The sequence below is a fragment of the Orbicella franksi genome, chromosome 8 (assembly GCF_964199315.1).
Source record: "Orbicella franksi chromosome 8, jaOrbFran1.1, whole genome shotgun sequence".
Lineage (NCBI taxonomy): Eukaryota > Metazoa > Cnidaria > Anthozoa > Scleractinia > Merulinidae > Orbicella > Orbicella franksi.
In genome coordinates this window covers 5,811,313-5,837,145 of record NC_138152.1, presented here as the reverse complement: position 1 = coordinate 5,837,145, position 25,833 = coordinate 5,811,313, and the positions used below count along the sequence as shown (strand labels likewise).

General features: G+C 36.6%; 1 protein-coding gene across 3 annotated transcripts in view; it reads right to left on the bottom strand.

The window, feature by feature from the left end:
* LOC145494420 (uncharacterized) overlaps window positions 1-25,833 on the bottom strand; it is a 47,641-nt gene extending 21,808 nt beyond the window's left edge. Inside the window, exons 1-14 of one of the 3 annotated variants that reach the window (XM_081473886.1) lie at window positions 25,579-25,833; window positions 23,000-23,151; window positions 17,339-17,592; window positions 16,657-16,785; window positions 15,618-15,699; window positions 14,265-14,306; window positions 12,670-12,812; window positions 12,026-12,138; window positions 11,283-11,346; window positions 10,533-10,931; window positions 9,803-9,987; window positions 8,215-8,540; window positions 7,731-7,845; window positions 6,936-7,208 (exon numbers count right to left, since the gene is read on the bottom strand). In XM_081473886.1, coding sequence (XP_081330012.1) covers window positions 6,936-7,208; window positions 7,731-7,845; window positions 8,215-8,540; window positions 9,803-9,987; window positions 10,533-10,931; window positions 11,283-11,346; window positions 12,026-12,138; window positions 12,670-12,812; window positions 14,265-14,306; window positions 15,618-15,699; window positions 16,657-16,785; window positions 17,339-17,592; window positions 23,000-23,151; window positions 25,579-25,683 — 2,382 coding nt within the window. In that variant the 5' untranslated portion in view covers window positions 25,684-25,833. Of the gene's footprint in view, window positions 1-6,935; window positions 7,209-7,730; window positions 7,846-8,214; window positions 8,541-9,802; window positions 9,988-10,532; window positions 10,932-11,282; window positions 11,347-12,025; window positions 12,139-12,669; window positions 12,813-14,264; window positions 14,307-15,617; window positions 15,700-16,656; window positions 16,786-17,338; window positions 17,593-20,895; window positions 21,241-22,999; window positions 23,152-25,578 lie in introns of those variants that run through there. The other 2 variants (XM_081473887.1, XM_081473888.1) reach the window with 2 other exon arrangements.

Genomic DNA, 25,833 nt, shown 5'->3' with positions numbered 1-25,833 from the left:
AAAACCCCAAAAGCCGTGAACAAGACGGCTTGTAGGAAGTTGAGCTTTCTGTGTTAGCAAATGACAACCTTAACTTAAATGACAAAACTGGTAAACCATACATGTACAATTGCCCCTACTGTATTCTACATGTATACTTACAGTGTACAAAGCACTCACTTTCTTTCCTGCAGTGGTTTGGGGCACAACAAACATAAATGAATTAAGAGAGGTTGAGGAGTCAAGGAGGCAGAGTAAAGAAAACTTTTGGATGCCACAAAGCTCTTAGAATGAGCTTGATGGCTATTAATGCAGTGTTCGACACTAACTTTCTTGCTAATTTGCCCTTTGGGCAACTAGTTCTCTTTTTGTTGGTTCCCCGTGTGTCTTTTTAGTTGCCTACCTAGTAGACTTTTGTTGCCCATTAGCACTCGCAAGAAAATTTCAACTTGCAGAAATGCTCAACTTTTTTATAAACTTGCCTTCTTGTTTTGGTGTTGCAACAGTGATTCATTGAGTGATTAATCAGTCATAGAGCACATCCCTCACAAGATTTTAAACATCCATGAACTGTGCCCACACATTTTGATGAGACTCCACTTTTCTAACAAATAGACCCAGTGAAGCACTTTTACTGGTCAAATATGATGAACCAACTGTCATGAATAAAAACATAATTCATGCCCAGAAGCACATCATTATCATTAATATTATTGTTATTATTTTTGTTGTCATCGTTGTTGTTTTTATTGCTATTTTTATTTATTATTATTGTTATTATTAATAACTGTCTTTTTAACTATATATTAAGGAATGGCAAAAAGATGGCTCAGCCTGTACCTGTAGTACCTATTTTGTATTTGTAATCATAGATTAATAAAACTGCTTCTCTTCCTCACCAGAGATCAGTCGGGGAGTAGCTTACAATCCTGACAACAGTGCCCCATTTCTTTTTGAGTCACAACAGTAAAACTTATAGCCAAAATATTGCCATACTGAACAATTTGTGTGGAAAGACTTTGACACAAAAGTTATTTCCAAATACTGTTGCAAAATGCATCTTTGAAAATTCAATGAGGTTATCAAGCATTTTATTGTATTTTAAGAACTAGGGATTAATGCTTTTTATGGTTCACACGATCACTAATTGACTAGCCACTTTTATTTAGCAAGCTTTGGGGCAAGCTTCTCACAAAATTTGGGTTCATGGCTTGTTTTGGAAATGAGAGTCAATTGTAGAAACTTTCAGTGAATGTTAGAGTTGAGTTTACATGTCTTTGACCTTTAAGTTAATACTTCTGAACTTCTGCTCAAATGATTTCCCCGAAACTTGGGCATGGTTTGTATTAAGTCAAAATAAGCTGGTTCCAGAAATTGAGTAAAAGTATGCCAGCAAAATTTTTTTTACTGGTAGTGTTGTTGTCCAAAAAATGGGGTCCAGTCAAACACCAGTAAGAATAAAAATATTATCCCCAGTAAATGGAATTAAGTAACATTATCACCGAGTGAAAGACAAAATATTTCCCAAAATTTGTTAGCCAACACTTCAATGCCCCAAAAATTATGTTGCAAACTTTGACATGGGGTAGTGTGCCCACAATAACTGCAGAACCACCTTAAGTAATGATGAAATGGAATCAATAGAATAACCATGATAAGAATGGTGTTATCCTTTTGATACAATATTAATAACAAACAGTGGGGCTTGACTTTTCAAAATTACAGAAAAACTCAAATTGCATCTAGAGCCACCAGATCACAGTTTTCAAGCAACATACATTTAAATAGCAAGGAATTGCTAGCCAAATTAACTTTAAATAAAAATAACAGACACTTTTTAAAAATAAAGTGGTTTGCTATTAAACAGTTAAAAAACAGTTCCTTTATATTGCTATATGCAGAAACATAAAAAATGAAAAGGGTTTGTCAAACACAACTCGATACACCACCACCACCCACATAAATTATGATACTCTCCCATGTAGATGTGGAAGGAAAACACCTTGTTTTCACTCTAAGAGGAATTGGAGTTTGCAAGCCCTGACAGCAAGCCCTGACAGTTGTTCAGATTGGTTTCTTTGGAGTTAATGACAATAAATTGATTAACACCAAATTAATTGAGAGAGCACTCAAGTGAGTAAATTTTCTACATTAGCATATAGCCATAAATATGTTAAAAACAACTTATAATAGATAAAAATGTGGCGAACGCTAAAATGTGATAAAATATGTGAAAAAGTGTTAAAAATAAAATAATCTTAGCAAGAATTGCTCTAAACAAATAATTTGGCGCGAATTGAATCCCACTGTTTGTTTAGCATTGGTTTCAGTTCTTTGATAAAAAACATTTCAAAAATAAGGCAGCCAAGTTTGTTCTGAAACTTTCTTAAGATTCGAAAACTCTGTACGATGTCTTCTGGCGCCATATTGTGCTGCTCTCTGAGGTGGTTTCCGATTGCCAATCCTTTGTGTTCTTCAATTCGTTGGTGTAGGTGTCAGCACGTGTAACCGACATAGCCTGCATCACACAGGCCACACTGAAATGAATACACCACGCATTGTTGACTCACAAGAGGCTGCTTGTCTTCCCTGACCTTAATTTCATCCTTGATCTTTCTACTTGTGTAAACTGGGCTAATATCTGCGTTGATCTTCTGACTGAGGTCAGCCAGCTGTTTACGTACTACGTTTGCAGATTTCTGGTCCTTGTAGGGCAACACGATTCTGACTGGGGCTTCTCTTTTATCAGCCACTCGAGTATGTGAATCCTCGGACACTTTTGATTCAATAAATCTGCGAATGATTGACTGCACAAGGTCGTCAGGATAGCACAGTCGGGAAAAGATCTCTTTAAGGCGTTCACATTCCTCGTGAAAAAACTTCCACTTTCAAAATACAGTATGAATATTTATAATTTGAATTATAATAATATTACTGTTGTACTTTAGATTATAATTCCAATGCTCTTTTTAAAAACTGATTTAAGTTTCATTAGGTAGTTTGGTGCTTTGGGCCCAAAACGGCAGCCTGAAAACGGTCCTTGTAAGTTGACAAGCCCTTGAATAGCCAGGAAGTTTCAAGAAATGGGCCCTGAAGAGGCAAAGGCCGACTTCAGACACAACTTAAAGCGAGTTTCAATTAGTCCAGCAAATTTATTTCACTTTCCGTAGGAGGAAGGTAAATTCCTAAAGATAAACATGAAACGAATTACTACAAATAACTAACTGAAGACGGCAGAAAACTAAGAGGAAAATACAAACAGACGATAAACTAAACGGCTCCCAAAATGCTGGCAACGGGGTTCAGGGAACCAAGAAGATACAAGTGTACCGGATGATAAACTAGCACTAAATTAACATGAAAGGATAACACAAATATATACGCAACGAAATTTACATACGACGCGAGAAAAAAAAGCATGCAGAGTGTGAAAAAATGCATTAACATACGGAACAAAAAAGGACACAAAGAAAACACGAAATAGCCGTAACAGGCCCCTTCACAGAAAGTTTCAGTTTTCCACAATATTGTTGTGTCTATTGATGAAGTAAATCCCTCTCCATATTTTTAATAGCCTGGCCAAACCATACCTGGAGGCATTAGATGATATGATCGATGAGGAGGAGGGGGAGTTAGAAGAAGACAAAGAAGAAGAAGAAGGACAAGAGGATCAAGAAGAACAAGCGGAAGGGCAAGAAGAACAAGACGATGATGAACACGTCTACAGAAAGTTAATAGAGGATGAGTTTAGTGACAGTGATAAAATCAGTATTTATTTCGAGGATTTTTTAAATTTTCATCAGGATTTCTTTAACAGATGTATTAATAAGTAATAATTAAGTAAATAGAGGATGAGTCTGAAATTGTTTTGATTGTTCTACATTTACAACAGCTTATTCAAATTAGCCCAAGCTCAAAGGCTGAAGAAAATGTGTCATTACTTTTTTTTTTTACTAAATGAACCACAAATCACTGTGTTGCCTGTGACTAGTTTGTTGGATCTAGATTTAAGGGACAAAAGAGTGATAGAACTTTTCATCTTTGTAATAAGAACCCAGTCACAGTCGTGCCTGACTAACTGTGTCCACCTTCCTTGGTTTAAATAAGCTAATCAAAATGCATGAATGGTGAAAATATCAAGCATCATGTAACCTGTTGATCAGTCGACAACTCCACCTCTCACATTTCTTTTCATAATTTGAATTTGCCAGATTTGAATGGAAGCCATAGGAAAGTTGTTGAAAACATGTGAAAAAATGATGAAAAAAAATTAGTTTGGTGGCCTTTGTTAGAAGTGCACCACTCTAAATGCAATGATAAGTATTATATTAGTATGTCCAAAAGGCATTTATCTGTCAAAAATAGAATTTCTCAAACTAATTCTAACTTTGGTTATTTTGCCTTTGTAACAATACAAATCTCAAGATTATAGTGATTTTACAACACAGGCTAAAAACATGCCCTAAAATACAATTTTCGAAAATGTTTGGATAAAGCAACGGTTTGTATCATACGTGAGCACTGCAGATAATTCAAGCGAATTAATTCAAGGTCACAAGTCAGATTGTTTTGGTTCGCCCGTGTGTAGAAAGATCTACAAGATTCCAGTTGATAGTGATAATGGTAATTATACCTGCTCATGAAAACACCAGCTGTATAAATTCCAGTCTAGCCATAAATAAATAAAAAAAGATTTGTAATCTTCTCTGTCATAACTGAATTATGTTATTGAACTAGTATGAGGTCCGTGTTGGTAAAACATTGGTCGAGTTCTTCGCCTTGCAATGTTATGGCGAGATCCATAGACTTATTAAAAAAAAGAAATACCCGTATCAGTATCCGACGTAAGTTTCATTCCATGTTCAATGCTAAATTCCTGAGGGGTGTGCCTACAAATGAGGACTAACAACAGAGCTATAAATCAATGAACATAATAAATCCCTCTAAGATTCTCTAACCGAAACAAGTGATAGGTTGAGGTATCACTGAATTCCTAATTTTCAACCTTCTGCTTTCATTTCATCGTCTCTTCCGGTTAATAACACGCACCCGTTGTAGCTAGTTCCAGCCGATCCCAGGAATGCAAATCTCATTAGCAGTCAGTGCTCTGTCTGATAACCATAACGAGTACTTTTAAGGGTATCAAGTCTTATATCCGAGATTCGGTGATATTTCTTTCTAAAAACAAAAACTGAAATAGTGTTCAACATAACCCTGCTCAGCACGTTTGCGAAAACCTATTAGTTCCTTTCAGAGGTTTCTTTGAGAGCACTCGGCTAACCTCCAGGTACGATTTCCGTACAGCGCCATACATTAATTATGTATGCAACTATCTCAAACTATCACATTATACTCAAACAGCAATCGTGAAAAGAACGAGTCAGTCAAAAAAATTGCATGCATAATTAATGTAAGGGGTGGTGCGAAAATCTTGCGAACCTCCCTGTCAAAATAAGAGAGCCCCTCTGCCAGTTTTGTCCACATAGTATAACTTCCACTGACAGAATCGCTATGATTACGATGACGACCACAAAGCGCTTTCTGGTGTATTGAATAGGCCACAAAGCGCTTTGTGGTGTTTTGAATAGGCCACAAAGCGCTTTGCGGTGTTTTGAATAGGCCACAAAGCGCTTTGTGGTGTGAAAATTGGAAAAACCAAATTATCTCAGAAAATAGCTGTGAGATACTTGCGAGTCAACGAGCCATCCAGTTTTCAATGTTAAATCCCAAAATAAAACACCACATAGCGCTCTGTGGTGTTTTGAATAGGCCACAAAGCGCTCTGTGGTGTTTTGAGTAGGCCACAAAGCGTTCTGTGGTGTTTTCAATAGGCCACAAAGTGCTCTATGGTTTTTCGACTACTACTGCTGTTTCGTAAAGCAAAGCGAACTAGGAACAGTTAGAAAGCACTCCGGCCATAAAAATCTACTCGACAAGAAAATTTCTGTAATAAATGTTCGATGCTACAGGAGACGTCTTACCCAAAAAGGTTCAGTCAGCCTCAACAAACTTATACTGAGAAGAGGACAAGATTGGGAATAGAGAAATATTGCGCAGATTGAGTGGTAGTTTTACAGCACCGAAACTAAAATTGGTTACACTGCTTCTCAGAATTTTGTTTTGCCTCTGTAATATCATTAAACGATCTGAATAATTTGAGGATAACCAAAGCGCGGAGTTTAATATTGGCTGGCCGGGAACACGCAGTTCGCAAACCGGAGAGCAACCACTGTTTAAATCTTCGATCGAACTTTCATGTTGAATTTGAAACTGAAAATACACTAAGTGGTCAATTTCCGATAGAAATCTTGTGAGGTAAATGCCATTCTTGTAAATAGTCGCTGCATATTTACGTTCAGAGTCACTCTGGTTCAGAGTAAAGACATACATAGTCAAATACTGCTTCCGTACGCTACCCCTCCAAAAATCAATTTTGCTCGAAGACCGAACTGCAACGGAGTTTAGTTACCAGTCTTATGCTGCGTGTTATTAGATAGAACGCATGATATGATTGGCTCCGTATATTACATTACGTCAGAGGACATGTCTGCTACATAGGACATAACTGCAACGGTACAGGGTAGAACATGAACCGCGCTCGGCCCATGGCCGCGCGGTTAAAAACCGGACTTCGTTTCAATTTCTTTGTTGAAAGTGATGTTCATTGCTCGAATCAAGTTACAGTTTAGGATATAGGCGAAGTAAAACTGATGTTTGGTTGTTCATAGAAAGTTTAACATAATTCACAACTTACGACAACGAGCAATATAGTTTTATAAAATTTCAGAAATGATATCTTTATTGTTTTTGGTCTTTCACTTATCTTAAGCTAAAACTAAAAATTACCGACAATAAATGTATTTAATCTGAGAGGGTTAAGTCAAACTCAGTTAATAACTGGGTCTTTAAGTTTCGTAACTTACTTCATATAAGACAACACAAATGTATCCTCCTACCTTACTACAAGGCAGCTCTCTTTGTGTCTCCGCTTTGAAGCTGTACCTCACCCGTGCCTCCCCCTCCAAAGTCACAGATTGTGTTGCTGGTTGAGCAGAAGGCCGCGGGGAAATCTGTTGAGCCTGGGGTTGAGTGAAAGTTGTTGGCTGTTGGTGTTGCTGTGGTTGTGTCTGTGGTTGTATAACACTAACTTGGACTCGTGGAGTTTGTTTTTGAGTGGGTGGGGGTGGGGGTGGTTCCTCGTCCTCTTCCTCCTCATCTGCAGGTCGAATCTGGACAAAAAGAAGAGTTCGATCAGTACTCTTATTCAATGGCAGATATAGAGGCACTCAAAAGGTGAGTGTTGGAGAAGAGCAGTAAACACAGGCTCGATTTTGTTCGGAAAAGGACGCGAACGAGCCATTTGAAAATCAAATACTGCTGTTGTCTGGAAATTCATTATGGCGGCCTCTTCAAGTGAAATAATTCTTTCATGTTTTCGTAGCTAACCCAAAATAGATCGCAAACGTCTAACGCCAAACGCCACACTTGAAAATCCCGTTTGCGGTTTGCCGTTATCCTGAACACCGTGGAGCTAAATGTCTCTAACACTATTATAAGGCATCTTGCGTTTGATATCCTGTGCAAAAGAATCTGGAACAGCAAACTCGACCTTATAAAAGAAAACATCTTCTCCGATGATTAAGAGAGTTTCGTGGTATCCCACCTAAGTTCGCCATGAATAATACAGTATTGAGCAGCCGTTGTATAGATTTTGTCAGTTTGATAATATATTTTATAGCAACAAAACGTACCTCGACATAATTTGTAGGAAAAATTCCACGCCTTCCATTTAATTCTCCGTCAATCCAGTTCTTGTCCACTTGTCTTCTCACGGCGATGATGTCGCCTTTTCTGAATGACAGCTCTCTGGTGAATGAGAAAGCAATTCTGTCAACATAACTATAAAATTACAAACAAACGTTTTGGTGAAATGGGCGAGTGTGTGAAAGACACGCACATGTATGAACACCAAACTAAACGAGTAAGACAGACTTCACGCAGTCTTCTCCATTCTTACTAAGTCATCAAACGCGCGTTCTTTTAGACCTTGTCATCATGTTTAATTTAAGTGTTAACTGTAAGTCTATAGCAACAATGCGCAAAACAAGAGCAAATATATATACCACGATACTTGTAAAACAACAACAACAAGCTTTTTTTTCCCACGACTCGCCTCATAATGCCTGCTGAATTTCGAGAGAAAAACAGATTGCCAGCAGTCTAAGGCTGACTTACTTCTCTGTCTGACCCTGGAAGCTGTACAAAGCCCTGGCCAGGAACTGTGGTTTATTAGCTTCTCTTCTGGCAGCTTCTTCCTCCTCTCTTCTTCTCCTTTCTAGTTCAGCCTCGTACTCTCTCCTCAATCGTTCTTCTTCCTGTCTCCTCCTCAACCTTTCCTCTTCCTCTTCCCGTCTTCTCCTCTCCTCTTCTTCTCTTCGTCTCTGTTCTTCTTCCTCCCTCCTTCTGCGTGCGGCCTCCTCCTCTCGTCTTCTCAACAGATCTTCGTCTGATGGAGGTTGTTGTCGGATTTGTAGTTCTTCTGACGCAGTTCGTGTTGGACCCTGAGTAGAATATCAGAAACAAAACTATCTTAAAAACTATTACAGGAGCTCGGTCACGGTATTTTGACTTGTTTTGGCCACCTGCAAAATCACCTTCAAATTGAAGGAAACCTGAAAATAGTATTTTACTAAGATAAAAAAACACCAAAGAGATAATAATAAACCATAAAGAAACAAGGATGGCTAAGGATGGAGAAGATTCACACGGATTACAAACGACGAACTTGAAAGATTTAGCCTAAACTTTACAAGATGTGCAAACCGTGACGTATTCCTTTAAGAGCTTTGTTTATTGTGTACTGAAATAACCCCTAAGCAGAAACATATCACCCAGGTGATATGCTTCTGTCCTATGTTATTGTTTGCTATGTTATTGTTTGTCCGAAACTCAAAATACAAATTCTCTTCACCGATTTCTACACATATCTTTTATTGCTTGCTTTGAGAATTTGGCGTTACGAGATTGCCTAAGTTATGCTCCTTACAGTACTACTACTCGAACCGGGCCAACTGTAAAAGAGTAAACCAATCAGAACGTTAGTTGAGAACAAAGGATAGCGATCTTTTTCTCGAATAAACCAATAAAATTGAAGAATACGAACAACAGATCTTAACAAAACTGAAAACCCAACAAAGTGTTGCGAACCTCTCGGAAAACGTTCGGAACCTCTTGGAAAAGTTTCGATCTTAACTTTTGTGCGCTTTTCAACGGTTTCGGTTTAGTTATCGCTAAAACAGTTTTCAAGCTAAATTTTTCGAGCGAGATCGTGATACCTCCCAGTCAAGGACTGAATCTCTAAGGGTGTATACAACGCAGTCGATAGTGTTTATACTTTCACGTCAAACAGACCGTTACTTGCCGTAACAAGAAGCTACCAGTCCTTTGTTCTCAGTTTACGTTTTGATTGGTTAGTTTTCTTTCAGGTTGCCCGGTTCGAGTACTCATACTGTAACTGCCTGATCTACAACGTGTCGAAACCGTAAAGAAAACAGTTAATAACTAGCATTTAGAGGTCAATTACTCTTGCGAATAACGCATTAAATTGACTGTTAAAATGTAGTGATTTTTGACTCTCTTGTCGTCGTAGCTATACGAAAAACAGAAAAAAAATGTGGAAATGTGGTCAAACACAGGCATTCGTGTTTGAAATATGACACAATGATTCCAACAACGGCTAGAGACCTGTCGATATGGACTCTAACGCACAAACCACTATAGCATGAAAAAGAAACGAAACTGTCACAAAAGAACGACAAATTACCGGTGGCCTTCTTTGGAAGCGACTCTCATACAAACTTGTCGCACTGGGAGGCTGATATTTCTCTTCCATCTGAACTGTCACAGATCCTGGAGATCTCCTTTGGTCTAAGTAAGATGGAGACACGTTCATCGTCGTAGGCGCTGTGGAGACTGGTTCCTGAAATCTTCTCTCCTCGCCGACATTTGCTATAAAGAAAAGACAAGCGAAATAACTCAGTGAAATAACGCAAACTCTGATCACCTGACGTTGACTAAAATAGAAATATTGGTTGAAACAGAGAAAATGTTGATGAACTTTAGCGCACTGTAGAGACACTTATAGAAGTATTGGATATGACTGCACAACTATAGGAAAGGTCGCCTTAAGTTTGCGATTCTCGTTAGTTTTGTTTTTTTTTCTCAGACTCTAAACAAACAGACGAATGCTTTTTTTTTTTCATTGATCAAGTCTAAAAGTTAAGCAAATTAATCTAACTCTCTTCGCCCGCTTAATCCATCGATGAGGCAGTTCTACAGCATCTCTGATTGACCGTGATTTGCACGCGAAAATTCATCAGCAAATAACCGTCAATGTGAAAAAGGGAACAGATCTCTTCAGATACTTCATAAGAAATGAACCTCAGACCTCCTGCGGATGCTCAGGCTATTAAGCTAACTTAACGTCGACTGGGCTGCAAGGCAGGTAGGGTCAGCAAGCAAGACTCGTAGATAGAACTGCTGTCGTTATTTACCATAAGATGGCTTCTTGTGAACAATGTAAGACTCTGGTTCTTCAATCGTCTGCACTGGCACCTCAACTCCTTTCTGCATATCCTTGTACCACACTGGAACATGACTCTGGCTCGGCCGTGACGGTTTTCTCTCGCCGGTCTGCTGCCAGGAAGGTTTTCGATCGTTTTCGTCACTGGACCATGCTGGGGTAGGCTGCGAGGACACGTTACTTGTGTTAGCACTTCTAACCGGAACTTCATTGACATAATCTGTCCTCCTTGAAAACACATCATTGTCTCTGTAGTCAGGAGACGGAGACGCGCTCCTTGGTGGCGTTGAAGAACCAGAACCGCCTTCGTACTCTCTCACTGTTCCCTTGGCGACATCACTAGCGAGTAACCCCGACAGATTCGAGGAGGCTGAATGGAAAGAAAAGATCTTATTAGAACTTCAAATTTAGCTCTTTTACTTTTTCTTGCGTCAAGCAATGTCGTCCATTCATGCGTGACCACGCTGTACAAGGTGGTTCTAACTATTAAGTCTGTAGATTAAACCCTTATGTGTGACCATTCACATGAAAACTATTTAACAGTACTTTCATGTGGTATTGTTTATTTGGTTGTACAAAGTGTTTCTAGCTTTTAAGTCCAAGAAAGAATATTAGGGTTTGACCTTTCGAATGAAAGCTATTGAGTAGTATCTTCATTTGATGCTGTTTTACACAGAGAGTGAGTAACTAACAATGACTTATTTCAGATAACAACACATACTTCCTGCATTTGAATGTAATTCTTTGAACATCTCCTTGTACCACTTCCCTCCTCTTTGGATTGACTACAAAAACAAGAAAGTTAACGTAACATCTTAACAACAGGCCACTTTACAGTTGCGTGCTCAGTGACCTGGCCCACGAATGAAAGCGAGGCTGGAGGTGGCCTTGGAGGTGGGCTTGCTCTCTGCTTTTGTCATGTACATGTAGATTCAACTAGTTTGTATTAGAACAACGTGATTTACACAACAAAAGCAGTGAGGTCTGTATCAAAACAAGGTCACCTCCAGCCTTGCTGTCATTCAAAGGCCAGGTCACAGAGCAGACAACTGTAAAATGGTCTATTGATTTTACACACTGACTTTAACTCCTGTGTTAAGGATGCATCAAAGTGTGCAGTGCCGAGCAGTTAAACAAAATACGAATTTATGAAGCAAAATTGAATTTCTCCATTCCCTCATGATAAGTGCCATCGGAAAAATATATAAATTACTACATATAAATAAATAAACAATAAATGGGAGTTATTATTAAAAACCTCCACAGAGTAGCTATTCATACATTGTTTCGGAATCAAATTGGAATTTGAACACCAATAACAACAACAACATTTATTGATATAAGGGAGACAAAAAAATAAAATACGAAAAAGTTCAACTTATAATTTTGAAACTTGATAATTTTGAAAGTGTTTAAAAGGGGAAGAACATGAGCTTACTACTGCAGGACGTGAGTGTAACTTACTGGGCGATGAGGTCCTGCATTAGTTGGCTCCAAAATTTTCCGCTCGTCGCCGTATTTCCTGGGTTTGGTTTGAGTTGGTGGAGCTGCTCTGATGGGCTTTGGTTCCAATGTGGCTGAAATGTGAGGTTAATCCATTACCACTATACACAGATGTGTATCAAAACGTTGTTTCAAACTTTCAACAGAAGCTGACTGACACTGAAGCCCTGAGGGCTATTAAATGTTACATGTTGAATGTTACTTTATAGTGGTTGATGTGCTTAGCTACAACTAGCTAGTTCTAAGACATGCCACTTAAACTGAAAGAAAGATCTAAATATTCCAAATAAACATGATAGGCTTAAAATTCCCAACTGGTGGGAGGCAGACCAGTTGGCTATTTCCAAGCATGGCCAAAGAAACAACTCCAGCTTAGTGGTCAGAGCAGGACTTGAACCCACAACCTCCAGATTTCAAGTCCGGCTCGGCCACGCTGCCTCCACATGATATGGCTAGCCCCGTGAGGGCAAGATGAACTGAAACCCTCGCTGTGATTAGCTAGCTGAACAGGCAAGATGGCACTACATGTATCTTGCCTGCTCAGGATTACCTGTTGTGTCCCGCAAGAAAATATAGTTCTTTCACCATAATCACATGACCCATACCTTCAACAGCTGCCTGTTCTTTTTGTTTTCTAAACTGCTGCAGAGCTGGTCTATTTGTCACTGACGGAGCTGAATCAGAACTACTTGCATCACCATTTGCCATGTTGAACTCTTCTTCAGAACCAATAGAACCTGATGTCAACCTTGAAAAGAAACAAAGAAAAACTTATAGGCAAGTCAAATTGAAATCAAGTTTAACTACATGTTATTGTGCTGTTATCAGCCCTCCAGGTTGCAACATGTTTTGACAGTTCAGAGCGATGTCGTCTGGAAAGCAGACAAATTACTGCCTGTTGTTGCATGCCAATAGGCAGGGATATCTGTCTGCATTCCCATGATGGGCAGCAACGTGGGTTACAACCAGTTTTGAAATACAACCACAAGATTCTCAGAAAGTAATTTGACACCTTATAAATTTTCAGTTTAAATTCTGTTCAAGCTGCACTTTCCTTTATTCTCTACTGACAGCTTGGATGAACACATGTACTTCTAAGACATCAATCCAGGCAATAACTAAGGTTCTTGCTTAGGCTTGACTCTTTGGTATTCTCTTTTTATGAGTAACATGTTGCAGATTTATACCACTGGAAATACAAATTAAAGCTATCACTTTAAAACAAAGTTTTACTACTCAGTACCTTGTTGTTTACATGTACGGCGTGCAAAGCATTATTCCACTGCATACTGTTGTTGTTTAATTGGGAGAGTTCATAAAAGTTTCCAAATCACTTTCAAACAATCAATAAAAAGTTTAAAGTTACGTATTTTTAAATGTTTATACCCCAAGTGTAATGTTTTTGGTCTCTCAATTCATAATCAGTATGACATTTAGACTGTCTCGTTTATCACTTTACTTGCTTTCCTCATTACTAATTTCATTTATAAACGAGTTTCCTCTTGGTGTACAATAAGTTACCACAATTATAATTATGCTTAAAATTCTGTCTCCTTGCATAATTCACCATTAATTATTTTAGTGATGCACAAATTTAATTTCATTACTTTAAATACTTTTAATGCAGTTATTTACAAAATATTTAATTTAACCTATTTTAATTTTAAACTTTGCTAGTCATCTTCTTTCTCATATGTATGTTTATGTGTTTATTGTTAATTGAAACATTATTGGGAAGCTACCAAAAAGTACACTGTACAGACAGCATTGGTGCAAATTTGCCTGTACAACAATGACAGCTAGTGGATGGAAAAAATGGAAGATATAGAACAAGCGAAACACCACTCACACACAAAGGAGAATAAAGATGTGCTAGTCAGACAAAATGATTTACAATTTAAGAAACATTGTTTACAAAAAGGGGCCTGTTAAAATACCTTGGGACATTTTTATTTCTGTCGTATGCGATCAGTCATGCAAGCAAGACAGTGGAACAGTATTCATGGTGGGCGTAAGGCAAAGTTAGACTGTAACTTACCCATTTCCATACACAAAGGAAATTATCATGAAGGAGGTACATAAGTCAACGATGAATGAAATGGAAAACAAGTTATGACAATGAGTGCAGAAACTAAGTTACTGTGAATTATAAAATGCGATTTAAAGTGCAAAATGAGAAGAAATTATTGGGAATACTAACTGTAAATTAGTCCCAGTTGTCGGTAAACCACTTTCATCAAATCTATGAAATTATACATAGGAACAAGGAAAAAGTGATGGGTATTAGTAAAATTTTGTAAAGAATCTTGACAACACTGAACACTTAATAAATACTTACCATTATGATATAACTGTTGTAAAATTATTTTTGATTACTGCCATCCACTGTTAAATGTTATGCCTGGGAATTTAAATTCCTCTCACTAAAATAATTATCTAAATGAGTGCAAACAGTGATCGTCAATTAAAAATGATAAGATTGGTCTATTCAGTAACATTTTTTAATCAAGGCTACATTTGTAACACCACTGTCTAGAGTCCAGTCTAGTCTCCCTCCCCCAAAAAGGTAGTCTGACCACATTAAACTTCATGGCTAACCAATTAAATGTGTGGTATTCTTCTAGTAGAAGTTACCCATAAAGAGGTGGAAAGCAGGTCATGAGACCTTGCCGGACTTACTGTAAACATGGATTAACTCTTCTACTTAACTCTTCAACAGAAGTTTTTTTTAAGGCCTTTTCCTGGGTACATGCAGAAGGGACATTGCAACTGAGTGTGTGATTGTGAGATGTACGTGATTGTCTACATACTTATTTAAATTTTCACTCACAGGGTTAAAAGTACATTTTGCATGTAACATGATGAACAATGATGTATATGAAGTGTATACAAAACCAACAATCTCTACCAACCACTAACCACACATAGAATGCTCATCTTTTATTGAGCTGACAATTGGGAATGAAGAAGAGTTAAGGAAACAATTTGGTTATTTGCACTTAATGAAAAATTATCAATCATGTGAAAGAATTTTAAATACTCCACACTCGTATCACACAAAACACCAACATGTACATTTATGTAGATTAATTTATCCATTTTGTTAGTTAGTGTTTAAGGTTATGTTTAGTCATTGCAATAACATTTCTAACAGGGCATTTTAAGTACTGAATTAATCCTTTAAATTTCTGAAGTGATTGTTTAGGTAATAGTAAGTTACATTTTCCCTGTACAATGTACATGTACATGTACTACCCTTAGGGTATATGTATATGTACAGATATTTTACTCATTTCAGACAAATTACATCCATACCCCTCTCCACTAACATCAAGAGTAACCAAGTTTGGTCACCAAAAGAAGGCAACATACACTAAAACAAATTATGCTCAATCAATGCTATTTTTCATCCACAACAAATTCAGAAAATTATCTTACACAGGCAAAAACTTGAATTTGAAAGATTTTAACACAAGCCAACATAAACTGCTTTTGTTCCCCAATAATTGAACAATTGAACAATTCATTTCTGACACATGTGCTACAAGTTTACCTTCTTCCTCCTCGTCCAATGGGACGTGGTTTGTCAGTGAATCCCCGTGCATCTGCTGGAGCTTTCACATAAACACTAGGTTCTACAACATCGTAGGAACATGAATGTGAGTAATGGTGACTGTGGTCTGATCTTTTGACCTTCAGATGCATGCCAGGGGTTTCAATAACAGCTGTGCTCAGGGCAACGTGACCAGCTGTGAGGATCATTTTGCCAACCTGGTTTCACAATCTAGGGAAAAGTTATTCTCACTAATAATTAAACGACGTTTTGCCCACCTTTGATAACCAGTAACCCTCCTACTGAAGATGCTAATAAAACCCCTGAGACACTTGACTGTTTTTGTTCTAGTGTTACAATCAATGGTAATGGTTTAAGTTAAATGATCAGAGGAGCTAACACAGCTCATCAGGGCAAGCAGTAAGGTGTGACTCCGGTTTCTAGTGTATCTCGGGCAATCTCCAGCAGTCACTAGATTTTCTCAACACTCCTACTAACTTGTAGTGTGTCTAGAATTATTGTGTAAAAGCAATAAGGGGCATAGACAATAGCACAACAAGACAACCCCCTGAGACTCCAGCCACTTGTTCTTGATCTTACATCCAAAGCACTAGGCATTAAGCCACTATGGCTCCCATAGTGTTACCAAGACCAAAACTTACTGAACAATAATTGTTAAGCGCGTGTTGGATATGAGATGGTACATGTTGATACATGTTGATACATGTAGCCAATGAGGTGTGTAGCACCAAGATGGCTCCAATCATCTCCAACAAGCGCAAGTGGAATAATTGCTGTAATAAAAATGCCCCAAAATATCAGAAACTAAAAATAAAATAACAATAAAAATTAAAAAATGCCCAAAAAATTATGCATACGCTTACCACATTTGTAGAGCATGGTAAGGTGGGTCATTTATCATGGTGGCTAAGCCAATAAAAACTATTGAATTGCATTATCCAATGATCCAGTTTTTAATAATACCTGATATCCTGCACAGTAAATGTAGATGTTGCAAACATGAAAAGCATTTATTTACCTGATGACGATGAAGAACTGGACACTGATCGAATAGCCTCTATGCCATGAACTAGTTTAATTTGCTCCGGAGGTCGAACTACACCTGATATAATATCAGGATTCCACTCATTACCATCTGATAAATGATCTAGAAAGTGAGAAAAGTAAACACATTGAGTCGCAAAAAGGCAAGGTGTGCACAGCAGTGTTTGCAGAGGGACATAAACGAAAACAGACGGCTTGTGTGCCTACTTGTTACTACACATGTATCACTCAGCAAGTCAATACAAGAGGAAATCCTCAAGGAAAATGTTTAAATCAATAAATTATTATTACATTGTTTTCAGTGAAACTACATTTTTTGTCACTCTCTGTCATACATGTAGTCCTGATTCAGTCGCCGGGCTTCTGTAGGATGAACCAACTAGGACTATTGCTACTACTACATATACATGTACCATGTACTGCATGTAGGATGCCAGCCTTTGGAGGCTACACCCACCCCCCACTCCTTCTTCATCTTCTCCTCTTTCCACCATTGTGTGGTATTGCATCTCACACAAGAACAACAGAGCGACCTTGAAAAGTGCTCAACCCTGGACCCACTCCGCACAGAGCTGAACATGCTAACCATTAGGTCACTGCATCTGATTTCACAATGAAAGATTTCCATTCACAAATTAAAATTGCAAATTGCAAACCTTTCTGTGAGTTAAAAGCGTCATTGTTATTATTTTCTTCAACTCCTCTCCATCTCTTTATGTCTGCCTCCTTTTTTTCACTCCCTCTGGGCATGGTGGCGTAAGACAACACTTCATTTGAGGATGACGGCTTGAATGTTGCCTTGGTGACATGACTGGGTCTGCCTGTGTTTATGTCGTCAGTTGTTTTTGACACAGACGATGTGAAAAAACTATCACTTGTTGAGTTGGGTTCTGGGGATGAAGCAGGTTTTCTGCAAGAGCAAAGTTTGCAATGAAACTAGAAATTCTAAAAATAACAAATTTGTCAGGATTTCCATGAAACATGACTTAATCCAACTGTTTTCAAACTGTCAATCCACTTGTTTTTACAATAGTTAAACCTAGAGCTATTTGGAACTCTCTGGACAGGGAAACAAAAAAATAGTTTGAAATACAACAATACATAACGTAGCAGGAGTTCAACATAGCTGATAACAGGGAATTTGAAATAACTGAGTTCAAATTAATGGGGTCCAGCAATACTTGTATGTAAAAGAAACATTCTATTTTCAAAGTTGCATGTACATGTATGTACCACCTTGCTAAGGCCAAAATCAATAATCTCTTGCCCTGCTGTTAATAGTGTTAAGTTTTCTATCTGCAGAACTCTACACTTGTGAGGATGTGTGAGTTGCCCTTACTACTCATGACAGAGATTTCAATGTATTCCTACTACAGAGTACATACCCTGAATACCATACTGCTCTTACAGCTGCAATAAGTAAGTAAAGACACAAACTAAGGTACAGTAAGTAATCTCTTTGTAAAGAAAACAAAACCTCCATGAGGTTAAATAAATTTTTTAAAACAATAACAATTCCACAGTCCCTGCAGCTTACACTCAATTGAAATAAACCTGGTTACTATTTTTAGAATTTCCAAAGAAAACAACCAAGGCATTTAATTATAATTTAGCAACTTTCTTTTATCTCAAAGTCACGTACTAACTGATTGGTAACTAATTCTAGCTCTAATAATCATTTCTCATGGGTATCTTGGAGATATACAAGCACATGTAGCTAGCCCAATGAATTAGATCCCTAACAAAATTAATTTAAAGCTCCCTTCATGATGAAAATTCAACAACACATAATGTAGCAGGAGTTCAAAATAGCTGATAATACATGACTGAAGGAAAAATCCCAAGGAAATGGTTTTGAAATAACAGGGAATTCGAAATAACAGAGTTCGAATTATCTTTTATTTTTCACTTTTCCCTGAGTTACGAGCTCCGATATTACTAATTTAACAGTCAGTTATTCAGAAACAGGAAAAAGTACGCCCCAGAATTCTTTTGTAATCAAAGTGCCTATTGTGTGCTCTCACAGTTGTTTTCTTTCATTACAATAGCTTATATTCTCAACTTAGTCACAAGGCATTTCTTGGTTCATGCTGGCAATGTCATTGTCTTACACTTGGGAGGCACTTGATCCATAAGTATTTTTTCCTAGGCGGGACATAATTTTTCACACACCATTGATTCTGAAATACTGCCATTACCTTAAATAACAATTTTGGAATAAAAATTACGCAGCTGTACTAAAACAATGCAGGAGTGACAAATAAAGAGTGACTGAGGTCCCAAGGTTAAAATGTTTTAAATTTTTTCATCACTAATTGTCATACATTTTGCATTAAGGGAGTTCTGAGAATATGTTTAGTACATTTTATTTTGATCGGGTCACCTGTTTACTTGTTGTTCAACAGACATTGCAGCTTATGTACAACTCTTCAGCATCCATTATAAGCAAAAAAAAAAAATCGACAAATTACACTGTCTTTGTACCTTAATACAAGAGAAGGTAGTGACAACTTTTGCATTTGTAATTCTACATGTAGCTATTTCATAGAATAAACAGTAACGAAAACATATAAAATTATAACATAGAACCTTTATTTACAATACATGAACCTGTACATATGTGCCGAGTAGAAAGTGACAAAATGCATTATAAGCTACAGCAAATTGCTAGTCAAAGAATAAAATTTACCATAGTGTTAATATATGGTGATGTCCAGAGATTATAAAACCAATGAAGATTGTACAAGTGGAAATGTACACAGTTACATGTTCATACATGTACATGCAACACCAGATTTTCAGAACTACAGCAAGTTTTTTACATTGAAATTTAATATAAGTCTATACAATGAAATCAAGACTGATAAGAGTAAATTACTGTATAATAAGACATTTCAAAAGTTAATAATGAAATTATAAGATACATCTGGCATTTAAACTAACTTAAATTGCAAAAAAAAAAACTTAATAGGGAAATTTTTGTCAAGATAAGCCCAGCATACCTGTTTTGTATTGTGATATTAATTATTAGCAAGCCACTGAAACATACATGACAGTTCATATGATATTTATCATGGGAACTACTGACATCTATGAAACATTGTAAACAATGTTGTTTACAACAATAAATTGGGTAGAGCAAAGAAAAACAGAAAAGACATTGAAATAAGTGTTGTCTTTTTTGGTTTTTCAGGTTAAATAAAGCTCTTATATAAAAAGAAGTGATAAACAATCCCTTCAAGCAAGAAATGTCATGTGTAAATGATGATGAAAAAACTAGAAATACATTATTTACAGGCAGTCATGCCAGTTTGTCTAGGACATGGAAAACACTGAGAGCAATTTATCCCTTTTGTGACAAGATGCTCTGAAAAACGTTTCACATGATAAAAAATAAATTAATGCATTAAATTAAAAGTAGTCTAACAAAAACCGTCAACACATACTATATACATGTATATATTCATAAATAAATTTTCATCATTTGATTTGTTCTTTGAAAAAAAGCTAAATACAGTACATGTCAGTCAAGCATTTTCAAAAAATTATTACTGAATAAACTTTGTAATATTAAAAAATTGGAAAACCAAAATGCATTGTCCTTTCAAGATTTATAATCATGTTACCCATGGAATGGCTATACATGTAACTTGTTAACCTACACTACGATCACTTCTGCCCTAGAAAGGCTACACTTTTCCTGTACATCTTTAGAAATATACAAACAAATCATGCACATAAATTTAAGAGCTGAAATTGATATGAAATGAACAGTTTCAAGCACAGATGATCACACATCAAAATCTACAGTTTTTACTATACAAGTGCAAGATAATAAATGAAAATTGTGTTTTTTTTAATACTAGGCTTGAGGTTAAAGTGGAATGAGACAAGACCATGTGCAGGCTGACAGAAGTATGGATTGAAGAGTGATCTTTTTCATGTACATTATTCTGATCTTGCTTTATTGCCACACTTCAGCATAAACCAAAGTGATCAATTATGTATGCCAGTATAAGGGATCCAAATGAAGCAATAATTATTGCTGAATAGAAACTCTTATTAGATGAGTACTATCCCAAACAAAGGGCTCTAAAGAGACAGACTCTTACTGTATAATGAGAATAGAATAAGATCAAGACAAACCATAGCTACGCCACAAGTCATAATAATTATTAGTCATTTCATCCGTAAATTAAAACAAATGTGTTACCTGCTGAAAGTAAAAGTTGCTTTTGAAACAACTTTCACTTCACTAGCCATGATATATAAGAAACTATTTCCTTGGGAAGTGTGATTCTCATGGGAAAGGACAGATAACAAAGCCAGATATCACCATGTTGAAATCAGCATTCCAGTTGAACACATCTTACCGAGCCTGTAATACAATAACTAGGTCTCTCCAATGACACACTAAAACAAACACATGCCTTAAAAGGAACACCTTCATTAATAATCAATTAACGTGTCCGTTTCACTGAGACTTGTGACAGGTCACAGGATGTTTTGACCAAGCAAAATTCAAATGCAATTTTCTTCCAAAATTTAGTTTCAATTATATACTAGTAAGTTATAAAAAGATGAAAGTTATTTTCGACACTGAGAAAAATAACAAAGAACACATTTACACATGCATGCAGAGACATGAGCTATATATAAAAATAATTTATGATAATAACACTTCTCAGTGACAGATTGGAAATGTGACCAAAGAACATGTTAATGGATCATGTCAACTAAATGGATGATCTCAAATTCAAACTGATCTCCATTGTAAAACTCTTCCTAAAACAGCTTACAGAAAGTATAATCTGCTTCACAGAGCTTATTACAATTTAAACCAATTACAAACACTATTTAACAAGTGATGGGTCTTGAATTTTCAAAACAATGGTCATATTTCGCTTCTAAGAAAATTAAAATGCAGATGATCACCAAGGTGCTGAGTGGTTTGACATAAAAATCTCCTGACAGTATTTCTAACAACATTCCCAAGGGAAAATAATTTATTGTTTTTCCAAGGTTAGTCAGCTGAAGCTCTAGAAATAAGATATCATGAGTTCTACATAAATTTTAGGCACATGTAAATGAAAGAAAAAAATCCCATACTATGCTTTGGGTTTTTTTAAAATGACTAGTCAATAAGTAAACATAAAAAACTGCATAAAAACATGGTCATTTCTTTTACAACGAAAGATACTAACTTAAAAAGAATAAGGAATTAATGAGTATACATTTACTGTGCACGGTGCATGACCTCTGTGCATTTGTATTTATTAAATTTTACGTGATTGATCTAGTTCATAAAAAAGTTATGCTCCCTACCTAATGATTTTGGATTGATTTAATTCCATGCTCTAGTCATGAGTAACTTATTATAAAGAATTTGAAAGTATTTTTTTGAACACTTTGGCCTGTTTTTAAATGAAATGATTGACACGATGGAATGATTGAATGATTTTGTGATAAATAATTCAGAAACCATTTGCTGAAAGTTGTGAGTTTACAGTGTTTTTAATTTGTTCTTTCAGTTTGTATTTTTGTTGCACATTTAAGATAAAAGCCAAAGAAAATAATCAGATGGTTATAAAAAATTCAAACCAAAGGCAATTAATTATTATTTCAGCCATGTTCAAAACTATATTTACAAATATGAGAGGAATCACGTTTTCTTCTGTGCATTTGTTTGCTTTTCTTGTGTTCCTATCTATCATCCTTCTTGGTTATTTTTTCTACAAACAGGACTAGAAGGAGGGTCAGGAAAAGTAGGAATTTTTAACAAACCCTCAATGCTTTCTGAACATAAGCATAATAAACAGAAGAAACATAATTTGTGTCATTTGCATCTCTCACTTCACATAAACTATTCATTTACTCATACTCTACTTCCCTGCCTGTTAGGGTAAAACCAGAACACTTTTTAATTGATTTCTCAATTAGGGCACAAGAGATCTTTCCAAACCTGTCATTTCTCAGACATTCACGACGCACTTTTTAAAATGCAGTCAGCTGTGACAAGTCCACTTAGCCGGCAAAGATCGATAAACAAAGCTAATGGATGAAAAATTTTCACTTCAGTTTAACTGACAGCTTAGGACAAGTTGCCTGCATGACAGACTGCTTACTTTTTTCCCCTCCTTGTGTCCTTAATTTAATGAAATTATTTCTTTCCATGGCATTCTCTTCAGCCTTGATTAAGTCTCTTCAAACTCTTTACTTCAAGGTTCCTGTATGCCTGACTCCCACCCCACCACGTTTAAAGCATTCCAACCCCCTCCCTGCACGTTACAAACAACCAAGTGTCTTTTTCGACTCACCGGCACAGGATCAGTTTTAACATGGATCCAGTCCTCTTAATACTGTTAAAAGCATCATTGTGCGTCCAATCTTCACAATTAGCACTGTTGATTGATCTTACTAGCAATCCTTCCACAATTCCAGCCGTTGCTGCTTTACTGTTTGGTGTCACCTATGGCATTGATAACAGTAATAATTAATTATTGATAATAGTAATAATAATCTACAATCAAATTGTATTTACTATGCAAAACAGCAATTAAAAATAAAATAATGCGAGCACAGGGTTGAATTTGTAATCAATAAAATCCTTTAACTTCAGTAAAACAAAGCCAACCCTATGTAATTTTAAACAGCTGCAAACACCTTAGGGTCACAGGTCTCAAGCTGGAAGAGAGTAAGGCAGCTGTCACTTCAGAAGGAGAATTTATGAGGCCTTGCAAATTCTGTGCCAGTCCCCAATGCTCAATAGGAACCATGGATTTGAGCCACCAGCCCTATACGGTGATGTTTTGACACATGATCTTGGTTCACCCAAACACACTTGACAGATAGATTCCTGTCATATTCACTTGAGAAAGGCGCTGTGACAGTCGAAAGATTGTGATCACTAAAACATTGACTCTGCTTCAGTATCTTGTTTCTTATTATGTCTAGAGCTACAGAGTCGGGAAACAATATGTATCTTTACTCGATATTTATTAGAGGTTATTTTCAACTTTTAATTACCTCCTTCAGTGATCATACCCTAAATAATCAAAACCTGTGAGCTTGAAGAAAATTAAACAATAATCACTTGACATTTTTGGAGCTTCCTAATAACTGACAAGTACTGACCTTATAGTAACGAATATTCCACCAAAAATATTGATTTTGCAGGGAAAAATTTGCAGCACCTTCATTTTTTTTTTCCAGTTGGAAAAAGCAAACAGTCATACTGCACGTCTGTTAATTATCGGGGGCAAAGGGTTTCTGGCCAAAACCAAAGTTCAGATGCCAAAGTTATTTGATTACAAGGGGGGAAAATGTTCATGTACAGCATCACTAGCTAAAGTTTTCAAAAACATGATTATCCAACCTTCAAGGATTTAGCCTTATGCAGAAATTTGAATACCGGTGATTAAAATTTCAACTCATTACTGTGGTAATGATACCATGACAAACCAAAATCACAGCATAATTTCAGTCATATTTTTCATGATCCTTAAACGCAAGCACATGCACAAGCAGTATCACAAGAAAGTAAGAAGACTAAACTTATTAGGAATAAAAAACAATTTAAGACTCTTTAAATAATTCGGTTTGTGGTAAGACCCAACAATACATTATCATAAAATATGAATTGAAAGAAAATACCCATGCCTTAAGTTTTGAACATAAACAAAACAAACTGGATATTCATGAAATATGCTGCTACAAAAAATAAATTTGCTTCGTGAAAATAAACTTCTGTATCTTTATTTGCTTTGTACTCGGGCAGTGATATTGTCCATGGCAAATAATGGTAAATTCTTTTAGCACAGCTAAAACAAGACCGTTCACTAATAAATATTTTGTTCCTTATTTACGAATCTCTCTAGGTTGGTATTGAATACAAAGTATGTTATCCGTACGTATTAACATTCTTTCGAGTTATTAAGCATAAAAACATTTTTTGGGGGGTGTGCTTCTGTGTCTAGCTTCATCTCAAAAGCAGTAATTTCGACATTTGACAACTGCAAGCAGCATTCTCCAAAATTAGAACTCGACATTTTTTAAGAATCATTTTCCACTAAATAATTCTAATTAGAATTTAAGGATTTCATGAGCTGTACTAGCTGTAGAGAAACCGATACTGTATAAATAATGTCGTGATATTAAGCTCCGTCGTGGATCAGCGATTCAAACCACAAGCATTAATTTAATTTCACAACCCCAGCACGTAAACTATCAACGGAAATATACAAGTTAATGATTTGATTGGAATTTGCAACGGACAATTTCAGATCATACAAAGGAATTATCCCATATAGTTTCACATTAATTCTGGTTTAGCTATTCCATTTCTCTCAGCACAATAATATGATGACATAAACGCACGCACCAATTAAGCTAAAAGATAAAAATAAAATGTCCCCGAAGCTAGTAATCGACTACTCGAATAATTAAAATTCTAACAACAAAACTTAGAGACTGTCACCAATGCCACAAAAAAGTAAAGTTAAAATCGCAATTACTCGGAATTGGTGGAAACGATTTTGCTGAAATTTCTGTAAACGCTAGAAGCGATCATACCAAACCGCCAGTCTAAAAGCTATCGAATATCCTTCACAACTTTGAAATTCCAATAGCACTGTTCACGAGATTCTTACGAACTGAGGTATAAACGGCTTTGATTTTAACGCAACAATTTAACAGTTTACCAACCATTTCATATAAAATGTTGCACTACCAATTGGACGAGCAAACTTGCAAATAACCGTAGTTTATAATGAACCTGAAGGCAAGTATCCATATAGTTTACGTTGTCGTGCAAACTACAAAGCAGTTATCTTGCAAGCTATTCGCCCGTAAAATTGAGATGACATGCAATCCATAATGGTAATTCAAGACAACTAACCTTTGCAATTCTCAAAGGTGCTCCAAACTCCTTCCCTCCTTGCAATCTAAAGCCCCAAGGAGCACCGCCACTCAGCACTACTTCGTAAACCTCAGAAGACGCCATTATCACTCGAATAGCAACAGATTACCCATGATCCTGCTCATACCGGCTTGACTAGCGAGGGTCAAGCGCCACTTACCATATAAGGACAGTTTGGCGAAAAGCAAGGGGAGTGTAAATATGACGAGAACACTCTCGCCACCCCAATGCAAC